The sequence below is a fragment of the Alternaria alternata genome, assembly GCF_001642055.1.
Source record: "Alternaria alternata strain SRC1lrK2f unplaced genomic scaffold CC77scaffold_13, whole genome shotgun sequence".
NCBI classification, from domain to species: domain Eukaryota; kingdom Fungi; phylum Ascomycota; class Dothideomycetes; order Pleosporales; family Pleosporaceae; genus Alternaria; species Alternaria alternata.
The window spans coordinates 724,576-743,864 of NW_017306202.1; the positions used below are offsets into that span (position 1 = coordinate 724,576).

The 19,289-nt window shown below is 50.8% G+C and overlaps 9 protein-coding genes across 9 annotated transcripts; 7 read left to right on the forward strand and 2 right to left on the reverse strand.

The window, feature by feature from the left end:
* Positions 1-1,019: 1,019 nt before the first annotated feature.
* On the forward strand, positions 1,020-4,475 carry CC77DRAFT_1021571 (glycosyl transferase). The gene is made up of 6 exons (XM_018525287.1): positions 1,020-1,174; positions 1,227-1,452; positions 1,516-1,717; positions 1,768-1,845; positions 1,896-2,267; positions 2,315-4,475. Exons 2-6 carry the CDS (start codon positions 1,261-1,263, stop codon positions 4,126-4,128), a joined length of 2,658 nt encoding a protein of 885 aa, XP_018384870.1. The 5' UTR covers positions 1,020-1,174; positions 1,227-1,260; the 3' UTR covers positions 4,129-4,475.
* CC77DRAFT_1021572 (Yip1-domain-containing protein) lies at positions 4,403-5,766 on the forward strand. Its single transcript, XM_018525288.1, has 4 exons — positions 4,403-4,493; positions 4,577-4,628; positions 4,699-5,238; positions 5,296-5,766. The coding sequence occupies exons 1-4, from the start codon at positions 4,449-4,451 to the stop codon at positions 5,577-5,579; spliced, it is 921 nt and encodes a 306-aa protein (XP_018384871.1). The 5' UTR covers positions 4,403-4,448; the 3' UTR covers positions 5,580-5,766.
* A 55-nt stretch (positions 5,767-5,821) lies between these two features.
* On the reverse strand, positions 5,822-6,877 carry CC77DRAFT_166649 (hypothetical protein). The gene is made up of 2 exons (XM_018530393.1): positions 6,780-6,877; positions 5,822-6,726 (listed from the first exon to the last, which is right to left on the reverse strand). The coding sequence occupies exons 1-2, from the start codon at positions 6,804-6,806 to the stop codon at positions 5,926-5,928; spliced, it is 828 nt and encodes a 275-aa protein (XP_018384872.1). The 5' UTR covers positions 6,807-6,877; the 3' UTR covers positions 5,822-5,925.
* Positions 6,878-9,422: 2,545 nt separating this feature from the next.
* Positions 9,423-10,927, forward strand: CC77DRAFT_166656 (2-dehydropantoate 2-reductase). The gene has a single exon (XM_018530394.1). The coding sequence runs from the start codon at positions 9,800-9,802 to the stop codon at positions 10,817-10,819; it is 1,020 nt and encodes a 339-aa protein (XP_018384873.1). The 5' UTR covers positions 9,423-9,799; the 3' UTR covers positions 10,820-10,927.
* Positions 10,928-11,425: 498 nt separating this feature from the next.
* CC77DRAFT_166663 (hypothetical protein) lies at positions 11,426-13,201 on the forward strand. The gene has a single exon (XM_018530395.1). It carries the CDS (start codon positions 11,629-11,631, stop codon positions 13,078-13,080), a length of 1,452 nt encoding a protein of 483 aa, XP_018384874.1. The 5' UTR covers positions 11,426-11,628; the 3' UTR covers positions 13,081-13,201.
* A 917-nt stretch (positions 13,202-14,118) lies between these two features.
* On the forward strand, positions 14,119-14,832 carry CC77DRAFT_1062599 (hypothetical protein; the record flags this gene model as incomplete). The annotated part of the gene is made up of 1 exon (XM_018528541.1): positions 14,119-14,832. The coding sequence occupies one exon, from the start codon at positions 14,119-14,121 to the stop codon at positions 14,830-14,832; it is 714 nt and encodes a 237-aa protein (XP_018384875.1).
* Positions 14,833-14,994: 162 nt separating this feature from the next.
* CC77DRAFT_1062600 (hypothetical protein) lies at positions 14,995-16,734 on the forward strand (the record flags this gene model as incomplete). Its single annotated transcript, XM_018528542.1, has 1 exon — positions 14,995-16,734. One exon carries the CDS (start codon positions 14,995-14,997, stop codon positions 16,732-16,734), a length of 1,740 nt encoding a protein of 579 aa, XP_018384876.1.
* A 751-nt stretch (positions 16,735-17,485) lies between these two features.
* Positions 17,486-18,448, forward strand: CC77DRAFT_1062601 (hypothetical protein; the record flags this gene model as incomplete). The annotated part of the gene is made up of 1 exon (XM_018528543.1): positions 17,486-18,448. One exon carries the CDS (start codon positions 17,486-17,488, stop codon positions 18,446-18,448), a length of 963 nt encoding a protein of 320 aa, XP_018384877.1.
* A 39-nt stretch (positions 18,449-18,487) lies between these two features.
* On the reverse strand, positions 18,488-19,095 carry CC77DRAFT_166670 (hypothetical protein). The gene has a single exon (XM_018530396.1). It carries the CDS (start codon positions 19,025-19,027, stop codon positions 18,527-18,529), a length of 501 nt encoding a protein of 166 aa, XP_018384878.1. The 5' UTR covers positions 19,028-19,095; the 3' UTR covers positions 18,488-18,526.
* Positions 19,096-19,289: the final 194 nt, after the last annotated feature.

Sequence of the window (19,289 nt, forward strand, 5' to 3'; positions counted from 1 at the left end):
CAGTCTACCATTTTTAACTGTCTTGCTGCGTACATTCACGATACCCACATCTTTTCGGCATTTTTAGCCCTCAGCCGTTATGCGCATATCTCGGCGTTCTCCGACATCAATCGGGTCATATACTCAGTGTTGTCTTGTGCCTACAACAGGCTTGTTGTAAACTCGTATATATTTGTTTCAGGGTGGAGTTGAGTGGATTCGGTGGCCTGACATAATGGCCTATGCTTCTGGTTTTGAGTACGCTATCTGCGTAATACCCACTGTGGAGTTTAGAGGATTGGCTTCATGTTTGAGGATACCAGCACTATGTAGAGATGGCTCTAATAAATGCTGGCACTTTATCATTCCGAATATTGTTCCGAGCACCATGATGTATGTGTGTGTGCGTGTGTGGCGCAAAGTTGTCGTGAACGACTCGTGTATATGTGACCAAACGCGCGGAAGACATGAAATGTCACGATAGCGGTACTCTTTTTGTCTACACAGGATCGGATGAACATGCTATGGTGGGGCTGCAGCCTCAACTAATCATCGCATAGTCTTCCTTGTTCCGACAAGATCCGCGCAGGCTGAATGCGCGCAATTGAGTTGTCGTCTAATCGATTTCAAAAAAGTCAAGCCTGGTACTCGTTGCGTTCCGTCGCGTTCCTCCCTCTTATTTAGATTACTCCGCACTTTGCCAGCGTGGTGTGGAGGGGTTGAAGACGTCACCCCGGCTGGTTCTGGCCATAGTGAAGATCACGCTACGACGCGCAACAGTCGCACTAAAGCCTCAGCATGCACAAGTTTATTGGACAACACGTCCGTCACGTCTTCGCTAACGGCTCCGCGACGGTTTCGTGGGGTCGGCTACCCCACTTTGTACTGGTATGCGAGCTGCTGCATACAGCTTGCATGTGGGAGAGCTCAACAGCTTGTTGTTAGCTGTCAGACTGGCTCCATGGTGTGTTACTTCCCCGCGATCCGCTAGGGCGCTCCTGCTCTCCTGATATATTCCTGGAGGCCTTGCCTTGATGCTCAATTCATCTCCACCTTGTCTTCCTCAATCCGGTGTCCTGTAAATACGCGGTTGCCGTCGCTGCCGCTCATCTTTCCTGTCTGGCGCTTCGCAAACACCACACCTGAGGTACTTCTGCGGCCTCTTTATAAGCCTGCAGCCCTCGAAGCGGCAACTGTACGCCCCTCTACCCCGCCATCATCTCTCTCCCACCAACTCACTCTCTTAGCAATCCGGGTTTCTCTGCAATTGATATCACCAACATGGCCGCGAACCCTTCTCCCCGTGAGCGCAAGCCCTCGACGAGCGCTCCACTTGCCGACCTCAAGGGTCCCGTTGGCCCCTCTTTCAGCAGACCCAAGCACAAGAGGACTGTAACTGGCTTTGGCCCCAGCGAGATCAAAAACGTGGAAGCGAGTATTCCAGAGCCTCAACGCGAGGCATGGAGGAAGTTTGTACGTGCATGGCTTTTGATAGCAGTGTAAACATCAAAGGACTCAACACTAACTTATATATAGATGCCCAAGCCTTTCTCTACTTCCGACGACTTTACCAAAGACGCCGTTCGCCACATCGAGACTACCCTGGCGCGCTCCCTCTTCAACTGCGATGAGGCCGCCGCGTATTCTGGAACCGCCCTTGCCTTCAGGGATCGCTTGGTCCTGGACTGGAACAAGACACAACAGAGTCAGACCTTTGCTGATCAGAAGCGCGTATACTGTGAGCAAGAGCGAGAAGCGTCATGATAGAATGTTGTTTAACAAGGCTAGATCTGTCCCTCGAGTTCTTGATGGGCCGCGCCCTGGACAATGCCATGCTCAATGTCGAGCAGAAGGATATTGCTACTAGTAGGTCCTCCTCTTGAACTCATCAATTGCTTCCTCTAACATTGATTCAGAGGGTCTTAGTGACCTTGGCTTCCGCATGGAGGACATCATCTCCCAAGAGCACGATGCAGCCCTAGGAAACGGTGGTCTCGGACGCCTTGCAGCCTGTTTCCTCGACTCGATGGCATCTCTCAACTACCCAGCCTGGGGTTACGGCCTACGGTACCGATATGGTATCTTTAAGCAGGAGATCCACGACGGATACCAGGTCGAGGTTCCAGACTACTGGCTTGACTTCAACCCATGGGAGTTCCAGCGCCACGACATCGAGGTTGATATACAGTTCTATGGACACGTCAACCGCTGGCAGGACGATGAGGGCAAGCAGCAATCCTCATGGGAAGGCGGCGAGATTGTCAAAGCTGTTGCTTATGACGTCCCAGGTAAGCAGTTCCTATATCAACCGCCGTATTTTTACTGATTGGTGCAGTTCCCGGCTACAAGACTGGCACTTGCAACAACCTGCGTCTCTGGGGAAGCAAGGCTGCCAGCGGCGAATTCGACTTCCAGAAGTTCAACTCTGGTGAATACGAGAGCTCAGTAGCTGATCAGCAGCGAGCTGAGACTATTTCTGCTGTCCTCTACCCCAACGACAACCTTGACCGTGGTAAGGAGCTCCGCCTGAAGCAACAGTACTTTTGGTGCGCGGCTTCGCTCTACGACATCGTGCGGCGATTCAAGAAGAGTCAGCGCGCCTGGAAGGAGTTCCCCAACCAAGTCGCGATTCAGCTTAATGATACCCACCCAACGCTCGCTATCCCTGAGCTTCAGAGAATCCTAGTCGATCTCGAGGGCCTGGAGTGGGATGAGGCATGGAACATCGTTCAGAAGACATTCGGATACACCAACCATACTGTGCTACCTGAAGCGCTCGAGAAGTGGTCCGTCCCGCTCATGCAGCATCTCCTCCCACGCCACCTCCAGATCATCTATGAGATCAATCTGCATTTCCTTCAGTTCGTCGAGCGCAACTTTCCCAAGGACCGCGACATGCTCGGTCGCGTTTCGATCATCGAGGAATCGCAGCCTAAGATGGTCCGCATGGCATACCTTGCGTTGATTGGCTCACACAAGGTCAATGGTGTAGCTGAACTGCATTCCGACCTGATTAAGACTACAATTTTCAAAGACTTTGTCAAGATCTACGGACCAGACAAGTTCACAAATGTCACCAACGGAATTACCCCGAGAAGATGGCTCCACCAGGCCAACCCGAAGCTCTCAGCTCTTATTGCATCCAAGTTGGGCGGTCACGAATTCCTGAAGGACCTTACCTTGCTGCACAAGCTTGAGGCGTTTGTTGACGACAAGGAGTTCCGTAAGGAGTTCAGGGACATCAAGTACGCCAACAAGGTGCGACTCGCGCAACACATCATGGAGCACAATGGCGTCAAGGTCAACCCTGCGGCGCTTTTCGATGTTCAAGTCAAGCGTATCCACGAGTACAAACGCCAGCAGCTGAACATCTTTGGTGTCATCCACCGTTACCTCCAGATCAAGGCTATGTCTCCAGAGGACCGCAAGAAGCTAGCCCCTCGCGTTTCCATCTTCGGTGGTAAAGCTGCACCAGGTTACTGGATGGCCAAGACAGTTATCCATCTCATTAACAAGGTGGGTGATGTCGTCAACAACGACAAGGACGTGGGCGACGCCCTCAAGGTCGTTTACTTGGCCGACTACAACGTCAGCAAGGCCGAGATCATCTGCCCTGCCAGTGATATTAGTGAGCACATCTCCACGGCTGGTACTGAGGCGTCTGGTACTAGTAACATGAAGTTCTGCTTGAACGGTGGTCTCATCATTGGAACATGCGATGGTGCCAATATCGAAATTACCCGCGAGATTGGCGACCAAAACATCTTCCTCTTTGGTAACCTCGCCGAAGATGTCGAGGACCTCCGTCACGCACACATGTACTCGCACTACCAGTTGGACCCACAGCTTGCAAACGTCTTCGACGCAATCCACAACGGCACCTTTGGAGATGCAGACCAGTTCTCTGCTCTGATCAACGGCATCGTGGATCACGGCGACTACTACCTTGTCTCTGACGACTTTGCGTCGTACATCAAGACACAGGAGCTCATTGATGAGAGCTACAAGAACACTGAGGAGTGGACCACCAAGACCATCACTACAGTCGCACGTATGGGCTTCTTCTCCAGTGACAGGTGTATTGACGAGTATGCGGAGGCTATCTGGAACGTCGAACCTCTACAGGTCAAGGCTGAGCCTGCGCCGTAGAGGGATGGTGGAGAAATGGTGGATGCGTTGGTTTCGCGGTAGATCTTAGATGGTTACAAGCCTAGATCCGTAGACCTGACGCCTTGTATTTACGACAATAATGAGAACCCGATTGCAATGAACAGGGTAAACTGTGCATGTGTTTGCTGTCGTGTAAGGCTGTGGTGGTGTCTTGAGGGACTCGGTGCTGGACCCTGAAACGCCGCTCCGAATGAACCTACGGCAGCGCACGGTCGCGTCGCGCGACGTACGTCAACCGCAATCTGGCCAGCTCGACGCAAGTTCGCGACATATCGAGAGCCTTCACCTCACGAGCAACCATGGCGAACAGAGGCTACGATGTCGTCGTAGATGTCGATCAAGAGGTATGCAGTTGTCGAAAAGCCGACGTAAACCCCAGACGGCGCAATCCCTCTCAACTCGACATGGCAAGCTTACCAGCTCACAGGGCGACCTCGGCCATACCGACCTCCAAGAGGACCTTGAATTCCACAGCTCCAGTAAGCGCTCGATAGATCTTTTTCTTCTTCAACATCATCCCAACCCAGCGACTAACGAATCGCGATCCAGACTTCGAAACCCAACCCTCTGGCCGTGGCGCCCCCAAGATCCAACCCGACTCGTCATCCGCCTCCTTCCTCCCCGGCCCCGGCGGCTCCTCCTCCAACAACCCCACATCGCGAAAGCACTATCTCTGGTCGCTCAACTTTTACGCCCAAGCCTTCGACGTCGACACGGCCGAAGTCCTCCGCCGCTGCACCTCAACCATCTACCTACGCGCCAACTTCCTCGATGTGCTAGAAGGGAATCCAGATCTCTACGGCCCTGTATGGATCGCTACAACCGTTGTTGTCATCTTGTTCTTGACGGGGACGATTAGCCAATATTTGGCCATGAAGGGCGAGGAGCACTTTGCGTATGACTTCAAGCTGTTGAGTGGGGCAGCGGGACTGGTCTATGGGTACACGGCCTTTGTGCCCGTGGGGCTTTGGGGTGTTCTGAAGTGGTATGGGAGTGAGAGTGCGAATCTGCTCGAGTGCTGTTGTTTGTATGGATATGCGAACTTGGTTTGGATTGCCGTCAGTCTGGTGGCATGGAGTCCCTGGGGTAGTAAGTTCTTTTTCTCAACCTTGGCGTGGGTACTGCATACTGACCGAAACACTACAGTTCTCAATTTCACGGTTGTAGCCCTTGGTCTCGCGGCCTCTGCCTTCTTCCTCCTACGAAACCTTTACCCTGTGCTCAGCACTACTGAAGCCAAGACAAGCAAGATCCTGCTGATTGTCGTTTTTGTGCTACATGCTGGTTTCGCCATCGCCATCAAGGTCCTGTTTTTCGCTGCGACGAGTCCGGTGGGACCGAACAAGGGTGCCGACAAGGATGCTGGGAAGGGTGTGGCTGATGGGGGCTCCGAGGGTAAAGGGGATATGTTGAGGATGTTCATGGGTTGAGACGGGGTGGACAAAGATAGGTGGATGGATGGAAGGAGTATGAATTTGGGATGATAGAGTTTGGCAGTAGAATCATAGCATAGCCTGAGGGTTCATAGCGCATTATTGATGAATGGACACGATCTAAGGATGTGGCAGTGACATGGAAACAAGCACATTTTTGAGGACGTGCATCCATTTTAGCTAATTATCGTTTGTTTGTATTACCCTCCAAGTCTTGCTGGAGTATACAACTGGTTATCGTGACGTTCGTTTACTCAATCATTATCCGCCCTAGTATCCGCCATGTTTATCCTGTACAACTGCAAACATGCAACTTGAACAACCTGTGTATGAATCAAACACCTCAGACATCCTCCTCAATACCCTCCTCGTCCTCAACGACGAACTCCTCGCCACCGTCAATGACCAACTTTTGAAGGTCAATACCGCCCTGTAGAGCCAGAGCAAGCAGGTGAACATTAGCCAAGGTATAGCCTGCGTCATGTTCAATGCAATACTTGACACAACGGGTGAAGATACCACCATCCTCGCCCTCCTTGGGATGCTTGAGCAGTCCCTTGCCCATGTCGCGAATGTCATAGTCAACAACACCTTCCAACTCATCGTCTTTATGCTGCATCATATCGGTAGCAGTAATATCGTCAGCCTCCTCGATTCGGCTGCGGAATGACTCTTCCCAATCTTCGCCGTACTTGTCTTTGCCTCGGTTGATAGCGGTGATGCACTTGACGGAGCAGGTGTTGCGAAGGTATCCGCCCTCGATATCACGGTGTGTGTTAAGAATCTCGACGATGCCAGCGGGGCCCCAATGGCGTGAGTAGAGGCGCAGTGCAACCTGAGGACGTGCGAGAGACTGGAAGAAGTAGACAATAACTTCCGTATCGGTGAGAGGCACGTTGGGTACCATGGCGCGCGAAGGTGGCATCGACTCCTTGAGTGAATGATTCTTACGCTTGTTGACGGACGTCACGCCGCGCTTCTGGGTGCTTGGAGGACCGATGCGACCAGGAGTAACTGGGGACCTTGGATAAGTCGACGCCGGCGTGGTCAGGTACATTGATCCCATAGTGCCCGTGAGCTGACCTGAAGTAGGCGTCATCAAGTTGGGGAAACTGGAGGCCATGTTTCCGGTGAGGTAGCCAGACTGTTGCTTTTCGTTAGCATCTCATAGTAAAAGACTGGACATGTGGAACTTACATCGATCTTCTTCGAGGGAGTAGTCATAACGGAAGGTACCGCATTCTTCTTGCCGTCGGGAATCTTGACCTTTAGGGCCTTTCGAGCCCTAGTCTTCTCGCCCTTCTTGCTCTTCTTGTTCGGAGTCAGCTTGCTAGTGAAGGATTCATCGTCTTGAGGAGTAGGGCTAGATAGTTGAAATGTTTGAAAGGGCTCATAGCGCTCTTTGGTTGGAGTGCTTGGTGTAGAGAGGCGAGGTGCGGTGGCATCCCGGTAGCGAGTAGCAGGACCAGGAGCTGACCTGGACCCGGAAGTGGCATCGTTCACGAGCTGAGCAACGGTCTCGCGGAGAGCCATGTTGTCCATTTCGGCCTTGTCCAAGCGGGCGATCAGTGTGTCGATGGCTTCGGCGTTGCCGCGACTGAAGGCCACTAGGTCGTTTATCCCTTCAGAGTCTGACATAATCAGTCAGCCAGGAGGTTCTCATGGGAATACGAAGTAGTGAGACTCACTGGAACGCTGCCTCCAGGAGCCGTCTAGCTGCAATTGCAGCTTGGGCGGCTGTTCCGCGACCTGGTCTACCTGCTGCGCATCCTCCATCACGAATGACGGAAACTGGAATTGCAGCTCCTGCTGGCTACCGAAGGTGTCCTGAGACACCATCTGATCGGTATTCTGGTCTGTGTATGCGTCAGCCACTGAAGTTTGGATACATCTGGTAGCAACTGTATGCATGTAGATGCCAGTACATTGCTATGCCACTTGGTGCTTTCGCTCCATATTGATGGCTGGGTGGGCAAAGAGTACTCACCTTGACGTGCTGCGTTCATAGCAGCGTAGGCAGGAAAGAATAAGTCCCTGTAGTAGTGTGAATTAGCTTTGTCACCCATATCGTCGTCTTCACGCGGCAATTCAAAGAGGTTCTGTTGGTTTGGAGGGTTGTGAAGGCTGAGTGGGTGTGTGGACAATGTTGTGATGGTTTGTAGCGACATCAAATTTTGCGCCACGTGCGGTTGCTAGGGAAGAACTCCAAACAAGACGAAAGGGATGAGGACATCAGAGTGAAATTGAAGACTCACCTGGAGGAATGACCGTGCATCCTATACTTTCGAGGTGAACTGCCTTGGTAGACACTGTTCATGCTGACACTGCTCGCTCTGCTGGCCCCATGCTGTAGCGCAAGAATGGTGTTGGGCAACCATACAGCCGGTTCGACATCCTCCTCTTTGTATGTTGATGCAGCAGACAATGTAGAAGCATCGTCGGCAGGCTCTGCTGGTGGTAGCGTGGAAGTCCGCAGGATTGTCCTGAGGAAGGTTTCCTGGCTCTCTTCTCTCTTGATAATTGAAGCCATGATATTGGACAGTATGGTGTGCAAAGGCGTCCGGACGAATACCAATTGTTGACGAGACCTGTTGTGGATAAACGCTCGGACATCCGCTATGTGCCATGACGACGCGGCATCGAAGACAGTGGCCTGGTGAATGTGAAACTTGGTGCACTGATGATCAAATCAGTCCCCCAACATAGCTTTCTCACCTCACCGTGAGGACAGCGGACTCACTGTGAGGCTCAAGACGACATGGGCTGTGTGCATCCATTCTTGCAAGCATCAGAGTAGCTTGTGCTAATTACACCGACAAAGGCGGATTACTCATGCGTGGTGATAGTGAAAAAGACAGCAACCTCGACGTAGCCAGTCGACTGATGAGCGATGATATGAAAAACGAAGGATGGATGGTGATTGAGTTGCGAAAGCTGGAAGATAGGGAGGCGGAATATGAGACCCGACACCTGTGTTTATATAGTAGGTGCTCGCAAAGGCTCCAGCAACGAGGAAGCAGCGGTCAGCGCCCAAACGCCTCACAGTGGCCGCGATCGGTCCATTGAGCGGTGAGATGATATTATTGATCTTACTGAGGGACGATAGGTAGCATCGTTTACAGGAAGAAAATATTACCAGAGTGACAGGAATCTTGCACGGTACATTGAATTGTCACATGATTGCTGCAAAACTTCCCTCCTGTTATTCTCAAGTATCGATGCATATCTTCACTCATGATGAACAGTCTTGCCGCTTCTGACGGCCCAAACGTGGGCGCATCCACCCTTGGCCCAAGCAAACGAGCAGTCGAGTATTCTCCCACCTGATCAACAAACGATGAAATCAGAGGAAGAGAATCAAATACCGGGACAGTCGCTAGAGCTTCACAAAGATATTGCTTCAAAGTTCGCGGGACTGGCGTTAAGCACAAGACCAGCAACACATTTACATTGGAGACATGTATGTTCTCAGCGAACTTCGTAGAAGCATTGCATACATGTCCCGCTACGTTTCGGTCACACACGTAGAAAATCACACAATTTCAGCACTCACGATCGTGAAAGTCTCGCATGAAAGAACCGCGTCCATTTCGCTGCATCGAGCTGTTCTATGCAATGACATGCGATCTCAAGTCGCGACAATTTGCAAGCCAAAGGGGAAGAGTGCGAAATGATCGCGAAGGCGTGAGATGTAACGACGGTAGCTGTCGCTGGAAGAGACTGACGATGTGAGGAAGTTTGATGTCCAGCGTTCGCGTCGTGATTAGCGCACTAGTCCGGATATGGCGTGGCTTCCTTTCCATCACGCTCTCCCAAACCCAGACAACATTTCTACTTTGACTTCAGTATAGTTGCAGTCCTGTCTCTCTAGCAGGTCGGCACAATTCGTGTTCATGTTCATCTTCTCGGTTGCTCCAGGATCAACTCGGCAGCTTCATATACGTTCGAGAATTAGAGCGTGTTGCACCTTTACTATGCTTTGCCATTATTGCCTGGGAGCATAAAGTCGAATGTATCCGCAATCACTGCTTCTCAAAGCTACTCGTGAGTCTCTTCCTTTGACCATTCCGGCCTGTGTTACCGACTGTGAGGTTGAGGAAGCCTTGGGGTAGTTGTTACCTCGGCACGTACCCGGACGCGGAAGGCCTATCGATAAGGCGGGCTCTGAAGCTACAGTGCTGCCATGGTTGCCTCTGTTTCAACCTCCAAACCTAACAATGTCTACAAACATTCTCATTGTCGGCGCTGGCGCCATTGGAGCGTTCTATGCATCTCGACTCGCAGTCATCTCTGGTATCTCTGTCTCTGTCGTCTGCCGCTCCAACTACAAAGCTGTGAAGGCGAATGGCTTCCAAGTTACCTCACCGCAATACGGCGATTACACCTTCGTGCCGGCGAACACGTTTGCGAACCCAGAAGAAGCGCGAAAGAGCGACATACAATGGGACTACATAGTAGTCAGCACAAAGGCCTTGCCGGACGTCAGCGATGATTCGACGATACTTGAGGGGCTGGTCAGCGATAAGACAGCCATTGTGCTGATACAGAACGGTTTGGGTGTAGAGGAGCCATACGCGAAGCGGTTTCCACAGGCGGCAATCTGCTCGGCCGTCACGATAGCCACATGCGCACAGCCCGAGCATGGCCAGATCAAGCACAACAGATGGACGCGGATAAATAGCGGACCGTACCTGCCTCATCTAGATACCGGAAACAAGAAGGATACCGACGCACGCGTCACGGAGCAAAACGACGCGTTCATTGCTCTGCTGAAGGAAGGCGGTATCAAGGATGCCGAAGCCTACTCCCATGCTAAACTACAACTAGTTCGCTGGCATAAGATCGCCATCAATGCCTCGATGAACCCAACCTCCGTCCTCACCCAGTGCCTCCCGAACAACGTCATGTCTCTCGACCCGGAACTGCAGCGCCATCTCAAGGGCGTCATGTTGGAGATTCTTGAGACCGCTCCCAAGATTCTCGGCGAACCCATGCCTAAAGAGTTTGCTACCCCAGACCAGATCATTCGGTCTACCCAGAAGAACACTAGTGGTAGCAAGCCAAGCATGGCGATTGACTGGGAAGCGGGTAAGAAGATGGAAATTGAGGTTATTCTAGGTAATCCATTGAGGATCGCCAGGGACAGAGGATTCGAGATGCCGCGCCTACAAAGTCTGTATGCGATGGTCAGAATGGCGCAAGAGGTTAGAGACCAGAAGAAGGATGTCAAGTTGTGAGATAGTGGATTGCTTCTGTTGATTGTCTTTTCAATTGCTTCCTCCATGGCTTTCCCCATCTTGATGAAGCGAGCTTTTTCGCAAACCGCAAACCACAAGTCGACAGGGGTTAATCAACAATGCAAAGCCCCCTCCAGCCGCCTATCTCAATTTGTCGCACTGCATTGGAGACATTGATCTCGCCCTGATTCATATTCATACCGATTTCTGAAAAGATTATATACATGCAAAAAACCAGAAGGCTGTCCACAACTCTGGTAGTTCTTCCCAAGATAGTAATCTCAGGACATGCGGGCACATCAGAAAGCATTGCACCCAGGCTGGCGTCACGCCTCTCGCATCACACGACCGCTGCAAATATCTCAAACATAGCGCGCTATTACAAGAAGTGGCCGGGATTGAAGTGGAGGTAAACGCGGCATCTTTGCCATTTGCGAACCCTAAAATACAGACAACAGTTGAGTCTTTTGTTATTGGACTGTCTCCAATATTATTTAACATAGAGCGTATTCGACCTTCCTGGCGACGCTGACTTTGGTACTACAAAAAGAGTGATCCAACATTGTGAGGGCCGAAGAACCGTGGTTCTCACAGTAGCAAACCGGATCCAGGTGAAGGCGCCTCTCACCAACGCCTATTGTTACCAACCGCAGACGATAGATATACAGTTTCGTTTCTACTCTGCCCTACCGGTAGTCTTTCACTACCAGTTGAACAATCTCATAACTTTCCCTTCAGCCCTCAACCATAACTTCCCTAATACACCAAACACAACAACTATTACAACGACAACCACTACTGCAAAAAAGATGAACAGGTTCACCGAAGAGCAGTTGCAACAGCAGTGGAGATGGACGCGAATGACGCCACATGAACAGCAGGAATACCGTGATCGTCTAGCTCAGCGTACTTCTCAACAGCAGTACGGACAGCCACAAGGGCATCAGCAGCAGGCATCTGCCCGCCCAAATACCCCCCGAGAAGTTACGGACAGGGCGTTGAGCCACAATCAGTCAGTCAGTCATCCGCAGCAGGTACCGCGGCCTTCACAACAGCAGCAGGGACCGCGACCTTCACAGCAGCAAGACGGGCGGCCAGAAGGACGGTCATCTCCACAGCAGCAGCAGCATTCGCAACAACAATGGCAGTTGCGTCAACAGCCGAATGCCCAACAACGACCGAACCCTATGCAGTTCCCCGCACAGTCTTTCAACGAAACGCGACTTCCCGGATCCAGTGGTATGGCGCCTCCTCCAAATCCAAACCGTATTAGAGTCTTCTCGCAGGCTCAGGCTTCAACACGCTCAGTACCAAACGTATTTCCTTCGAACAATTTATCCGGTGCGAATATCACTATGACGGGAAACGGCCAACAGCAACGCCAGAATGTAGCTCGGAGCGCATCTAAGCCATGTGCATCAGGTCCGCTATCGGCATCCTCCCCGTCTTCCACTTCGTCTAGGACCATTTCACCCCAGAATGGAGCAACAGCACAAGCATCAACGACTGCTACCTCGCCCACTAAATACCAAAAGCCGTCGACACCTGGCGCCAACTCTCATATGCCTGTTCTGCCGCCGTCTACTACGCGAACGCAAGGCCCTGGATCGGCTCAAGTCACAGGTCAGAAACGCCAGGCAACAGGCGCGCCTGAGGGTGCTAGGCCTGCAGACAAGCGGCCAAATCTGATGACACAATCTGGTGCCGTCGACCATACCACCTTCGCACGTCAAAACACCGCTACGCCTCATCAGTCAGGCGTATACCATCAAGCACACGGCACCCCAAATGGCGCACCGAATGGCGTCGCCCTGACTACGAGGGATCCAAATTTGGAGCGCCGCGAGCAGCAGGCTAAGCTTGATGCTAAGCATGAGGCAGAACTTCAGTGCATACAGGAGCACCAAGCTAGAGTAGCTGAACAAGCTCGCGTTATGGAGGAGTACCAAGTCGCTCAAGCCGCCGCCCTTCAACGAGAGAAGGACGACAAACGAAGGGAAGAGCTGCGAAAGGACCCGAGCGCAAACTACTGCCACATACTCGAGGTCTACAAGCTAATGCCACTGAAGAAGGGCGAGTTGCCCAATAAATATCTACTGGGGTTGATCGCTAATCGACCGATGCCGATGGACCTTGACAGCGACCTTGCGCTCGCGATCACGTACGCCAAGGACCATTGGGACTACTACTGTCAGTGGCCCAAGGATGTAGCACGGTTTGCAGGCTATGAGAGAGAGAGAAGGGCCAAGAAGCTTGCTTAGAAAGCCGAAGAACCGAACAGATGTGGCAGACAGCCTAGCGACGGCATTACGTCGCAGTTGGAGCGCTCGAAGCTCATCGAGCAAGCCGCCGATACTACAACAGCAGTGGCAACTGGTGGCATTCCAGTCGATAACTCGCTATCGTACATTGAGGGGAAACTAATCTGGGGACTGCTACAAGCAGGATATATAACGTCACCCTATGGCATTGCTGAATGTTCCCTGTATAACGCCACTAAGGCTACGTTTCGTTAGAGCTCGATAGCGCATTGGGTGTCCACTTGGTTTTAGGAAACATGCAGATGCGGGTGGTATCATTCATGGTATCGGTTTGGCTGGACCGCACTCTGTCATCACTTGCATTATTTTTCGTCAACAAACTCATGTTACAATAGACAAAGAATAGTTCTACGTTACACCAAATGATTTCCGTTCACTTGCAAGTATTTTCTATGATTTGACATTTGTAAACTCTTCCTATTGCTAAACGTAAGACGGAAGCTTGCTCTATCGCTCTTCTAGCTCTTGCGATCACCGCCTACGACATGAAAGTTGCAAAGTACATACATAAAAGGGAGATCTTTTTCGACGGTTACATATAAGCTAGGAAACGTCCCATAAAGTCTTTTAGACAATTCCGCGACGGCAATACTGATACCAAAAGGTACCTGATACCCTGCCTTTCCAGTGAATTGAATCATGATTGAAGAACCTCAAAGGTTGCTACCTTTAGCAGTCCCTTTCTCATTCTCCAATGACGACTGATCTAGTGTATTTGAATCATATCTGAAGCAAAAAGGCAGTGCCATTGGAGCGAATTGGACTATAAACTGCGGAGTCTGGTTATTTCGCCATCCTTCTTATGGCACTAGCTGGGTGTGTCGTTTCCAGACGCGACTATTCCTTACTTAATCCACTTCACCTACAGGGGAGCAGGAAGTGAATAGTACTGCTAGTAGGCTAGCGAAAAACACTACATCGTGCACGCTTTCCTCCGATTGAGATTCCTCGCAACACCATCGACCTTTCGCTGCGACCATGTTCACTAGCAACGATTCTGAGATAGACGCTATGTCAGCTCCAACTATTCATACAGACCTCTTGACCACACCCAAAGTCAATCGTCCTCACAAGAGGCGCCGTTCGCGGGAACTACCACAATCAGAGCGACCTGCTCTCCGCCCTCACGCCGACTCATCAAACGGACAGATCTCTCTAGCACCGAAGCGAGACGAAAAGCGATACTTGAACGATACCGCCGACAAACAAAAGGAGAGCGGAGTCCATAAAGCTAAACGCCAGCGCACCTCTGGCGTATACGACTCTGCTAGCAACAACGAGATACGTCGCCCGCCAGATCAGGAAGAAACGCGACAGCAACCGAAGCAAACCACAGGGTGGTCTAGCACTGATACCATTGTACCCAGACGAGATCAACGCGTAGACATTGTTACCTTGCAACCCGTGATCTTCGGCGTTGCATCTTCTCCGCCAAATGCTTTGCGATCATTCAAGCTCAATGGACACCTCACACCCGCACAAAGCTCTCTCGTACCTCAAAATCCTGCGTCTCCGCCTTTCACTTCCTACAAATCTCTCGAAGGCGGCTTCGCTAGCCTACTAGATGACAACGAAAGTGTCCTAAAGAACTTTGTAAAAACCAAGGAGGAACTTTTCAGGAAGCCTGCTGCAGGTGACGTCAAGCAAACTCTAGCGCATAATCCGCGTCGCAAGAAGGCCTTTGATGTCTGAAAAGACGTATCACTGTCGTCTGATATGATTAAACCAATATCCAAAGCTCCAGATCTGCTGACTGATGTCGTTGGTACCCAAATATGTGAGGCAAGGTTGAGAAAAAAGCCATGGGAGATCGGTCAGGAGCCCGGTGCTATAGTGAGAAGACGGTGCAAGAGAATGCGAGTAGAGGAGGGAGAACACTATCATCCCAACGTCAAGAACTTCAGATTTTCATGCAAGCGAAAAGCTGAAGATGATCTTCGAGAAGGCAGTTCCAAGAGGGTAAAGATGCTAGGCGATCAGCCTTTTCCTTTAGTAGGGAATGGTGAGAGTCAATCTTCGCCAGTCCAGGAATTTACTTCTAAGTATTTCACTGAGGTCGCAAAACCGCTACCTTCGGAGAATTTAAAGGAATTACCTGATGCAGTAGCGTCAGATCAGAAAGATCCCCTGGGTTGCAAAGACATATACAGTCTGGCCAAAGCGCAACAAATGCCAGTTGCTGAATCGGAACCTATACTCAACGACAAGTCTTATCTTCCCGAGATCGACAACGAGACCTCTACCAGGCAGCCTCAGACATCCGAAGACGATGGGAAGGTCTTCACACTCGCAAGATCTTCATCTCCAGGCCTGCAATATACAGCCGATGAGCCATCGCAATGCGAGGAATCTTTTACAGACGATGAGGCGGCATTCAGGGATCTCAACAATCACAGAGCGCCGTCACCAGCTGCTGGAGGTGTTGTTGCATCTGGAGCGGCTTCAACAATCGTGCCCACAGTTCCATCATGGATTGTTGAGGGTTCGCAATACTCCATCGGGATAGACGTAGCCTATAGCGAAGGTTATGATACTGAATACCCCAGGAACTACGAGCACTATCTTGCCCAGTTCACCGCTCGGCCTGCATTTCCTCGAGCAAAGGAGTATGAGTATTCCCCAATGCCAGAGATGTTGGATGTTGAGATAATAAACCGGCGGTTGAACTGGGTGGTTCCTGACAATGGCGAAGCTCCCCGGCTTCTAAGAGGATTGCCAGTACCTCCATTCCACATCGATTCGGAACTGGCTCGTTGTGTCCGTTTTGCGCAGTCAGATTCACAAAAACGCGTTGATTGGCGAATTCACCCCAACCACGTTGCTGAGATAATTCAGCGTACCAACTTTTACGGAATGGAGTTGTTGATCAGCCGGGGGTTTATGCGCATATCGTGCCCTCCAACCATAGATGAGTTTGAGCTAGCTATGGCAACTCGGCTTGCACATGCGTCCTTTGGGAAAGATCCAGTCGCCTACATTGCGGGCGATGTGCGAGCCTTGGCAGAGTACCTGGTAGAAGATATTCCTTCAGCAATGAGTCTTATCCCGAAAGAAGAAAAAGACCACTTCAGCGATTTTAGCAAGTTTTATAGAGTGAAACTCGCGGAGAAATACCCTCCTCTCGATGCTGTCAGTCTAGCGACATGGCGTTTACTACTGAAAGGTGAGCTGGGCCAACCTTCACTCAAGGCACAAAGCCTACGATACGTCATCGACTCTATCGAACAGCAAACCACTCAAGCCCTGAGTGACGGAAAGGATTTACAGTCTCTGGTAGACGAAACATCTGTTGAAGACGTTCAACCAAAGAACGAAGATGTAACCAGCCGCGATTCATGTGGCGGCTCAGATCATGGTATGAACGGTGGAAATCTCGAAGATGGTTTTGGCTGGGCCATCGGTAAGCGCAACGCGGACATCTGGAGCCTAGACTGCATCCAAGCTTGGGAAGACTTCACAGCGAGCCCAGATTACCAGTCGGATAACCAAGGAGCTGTTGGAAGTTTTTCTGGTCTCATCTACGATAGCGTGGCTGAAGGAACCCTCCAATCGATGGCGGACTTGTACTCGTCGCATACGTTCTGGTCTAACTAGAATTCGAATGTCCCATGGAACTCTGAGCAAGACGTCAGCGCATTAAGCATAGACGATATTACACCTGTGGCTCCTACTATGGAGTTGTTCTCTAGTCAGAAGACTGGAACCCTGTTCGACGACGGGATAGAAACGAACGAATGGCTGTGAAGGTATGCCGTTCAAGACCCTCCATTGAAGAGATCGAGTACGCGATATCAAGCGCTGGTTTCTTTACAGTTGGGTTCACCAATGGCATACTCTCTGAAGTTTGGTTCCGTGTGGGTCGCGGTTCAAAGACGGAAGTCGTGAGTGGCTTGCGTTCGCTACCGTGAAAGACAAATGGATGGGGATGCCACGATCGGTACATGGACAGCAGCCGCACAATCATAGGAGAGGATCGATGCGATATCCCCATGGAATATAGTAATCAGATTTCATAGATTCGATGGCTGGCAGTGGCCGATTGGAGTGTTTTAGTAGCAGATCTTGGTAGCATGACATGCCAACCTTGGATAGCCTCATTGCCCACAGCAGTCTCGGAGTATCATAGGAGGGGAAGGAACCAATTTCTGGGGGAAGAAAAACCGTTAAAACCACGGCGATTTGGAAAGAATAACAGTAACAAAGTAACAGACACATCTCGCTCAACTGTACTTACCACTTCCTTTTCTCCGACTACATCTTTAACGAGACCTCATCACACTTCTCCTGCAAACAAAGCTGCAAGGTATCGCATCGCATCAATTATCCAAGAAAGAAAAGATACGATATGCCTAAAAGTGCACCAAAAAGCAAGAATCCAGTCGGTCGCCCACGCAAAGATGGTCTCCCAGCGGGCTATTACAAACATAAAAAAGTCGCCCAAGCGCACTCGACAGCGCTCAATACAGCTGCCTCGGAGGTTACTGGACAGATTGAAAAACGCCCGCGCCGCCGACCACGCAAGCACGATACCTTGCCGGGTTCCAAGTGGGTTGGGAAGGCGTCGGCCGCAGCGCCTGCCGTCTGGCCGGCACCACAAACAGCGTCTGAAAATTCGCTATCTCTATCACCGTCACTACTGCCACCATGGCACACTCTTTCTAAAGCATATATCGATACAAGACATAAACCAAAAGCAGGGTCTTTCACCGATCCTGCAATCGACGACTTTTACGATACACACGTCTCTACTCCTTCAGACACGGCGACGGAGTTTGATGATGATACAGATGAACGAGATGGGGACACTGAAGACACAGATACGGAGATGTTTAGATTGGAAGGTACTGAAAGGGTATTAAGGAGATTTAGACTTGACGACCAGAGGAAAATGTTTCCGCTGGTAGAAGCTGAGGACGATCCACTAACGGAGGAAGGACTAAAAGTAGAAGCACAAACAGAAAAGCAAAGACGAGAGGCATCAAGTCAACGCCAGAAGAAAATGTGTGAAGCTCACGGCTGTTACAACTCGGATTGCCGATTGAATCATGTCAGGAGAGCGAATCTGGATCTTTTCTTGCAAGGTCTCGATCAGCGTACGAGTGAATTGGACGAGCTCACAAGCCAGCTGCACGAGCTCAGGGAGGCAATTGCAGAGACAGCAGCACCAATACGCGATGCGACAGCAGTAGAAGGAGGAGCGCCATCCGCGTATGTCATGGAAACAGAACCGAACCATGAAAGCGAATTCGAGACATTGTTTTCTGCTATCATGCAAGGCCGTGTGGAGGAACCAGACACGTCAGCCTAGAGAAGAGACGTTCTCGGGAAATTCCCGTTGGCGCCGCCGTCCTTTGGATGCTATGACATAAGGAACCTAGATAGATGTTCAAGTCAGAGGTGTATAGATCATTTGTGTGTATGATTTGAAGAACGAAACTACTATGAGTTTAATTATCGAAAACAGACCGAAATCCATGGTGTAGCGCATATATGAAGTGATGACGTTATTCTTGTCCAGGAGGCCGATTTTCAAGGCGGTGCGTGGCACGCGAGGTGCCGGCGCGATCTCGTTTCGTGGGGCAACCTGATCGCTGAGCGGTCCCACACAACTCGACGACTTCGCAAGAGGAGATTCAATGACATGGAGAAGTAGCCATGCTCGATGAAGCGTTGTATTTAGAAGCGAGCATGGGCGAACACAAGGAGACATGCGCTGGTTCTGATCTGTCGTGGTGAGTTTCAGCCTCAGACCAAGGCGAATGGCAAGCTCCCCACCGTCATGTGGCCAGATAATCTGGACGTTGGGGTTTGTGCAGCAAAGGAGCGCTCTAAGTGGTCTTATATCATGTATCCTATTGAGTCTCTCTCTCCGCTGTCTGGCTATCATAGTCTCTTCAAATGTTATGTTCTGTTCAAGGTCACGGGACTCGAACGTCCTGTAAGGCGCAACATCCATCACTCTCTTTCTTTGTTAGTGCATAGTACTTTGAAGCCTCCGAATCTGGTTTGACCTTCTACGAGACACCTAAGATTGGCGCACAATTCCACAGTCCTAAGCATGCTAGATACGCTGTCAGCCAGTGTCACCTGTATATATGTCAACAATGGCAGACATCGAAAGAGATGTTCGACGAACCGCTCTGCTACTC

Excerpts from the sequence above, each read along its gene's own strand:
- CC77DRAFT_1021572 (XM_018525288.1), top strand. The coding sequence starts at position 4,449 with ATGGCGAACAGAGGCTACGATGTCGTCGTAGATGTCGATCAAGAG. Across the intron at positions 4,494-4,576 it reads TCGTAGATGTCGATCAAGAG|GGCGACCTCGGCCATACCGA; the intron begins GTATGCAGTTGT and ends ACCAGCTCACAG. Across the intron at positions 5,239-5,295 it reads GGCATGGAGTCCCTGGGGTA|TTCTCAATTTCACGGTTGTA; the intron begins GTAAGTTCTTTT and ends GAAACACTACAG.
- CC77DRAFT_166656 (XM_018530394.1), top strand. The coding sequence starts at position 9,800 with ATGTCTACAAACATTCTCATTGTCGGCGCTGGCGCCATTGGAGCGTTC.
- CC77DRAFT_1021571 (XM_018525287.1), top strand. The coding sequence starts at position 1,261 with ATGGCCGCGAACCCTTCTCCCCGTGAGCGCAAGCCCTCGACGAGCGCT. Across the intron at positions 1,453-1,515 it reads GCGAGGCATGGAGGAAGTTT|ATGCCCAAGCCTTTCTCTAC; the intron begins GTACGTGCATGG and ends ACTTATATATAG. Across the intron at positions 1,846-1,895 it reads GCAGAAGGATATTGCTACTA|AGGGTCTTAGTGACCTTGGC; the intron begins GTAGGTCCTCCT and ends ACATTGATTCAG.
- CC77DRAFT_166663 (XM_018530395.1), top strand. The coding sequence starts at position 11,629 with ATGAACAGGTTCACCGAAGAGCAGTTGCAACAGCAGTGGAGATGGACG.
- CC77DRAFT_166670 (XM_018530396.1), bottom strand. The coding sequence starts at position 19,027 with ATGATAGCCAGACAGCGGAGAGAGAGACTCAATAGGATACATGATATA.
- CC77DRAFT_166649 (XM_018530393.1), bottom strand. The coding sequence starts at position 6,806 with ATGACTACTCCCTCGAAGAAGATCGAT. Across the intron at positions 6,727-6,779 it reads CTCCCTCGAAGAAGATCGAT|TCTGGCTACCTCACCGGAAA; the intron begins GTAAGTTCCACA and ends GAAAAGCAACAG.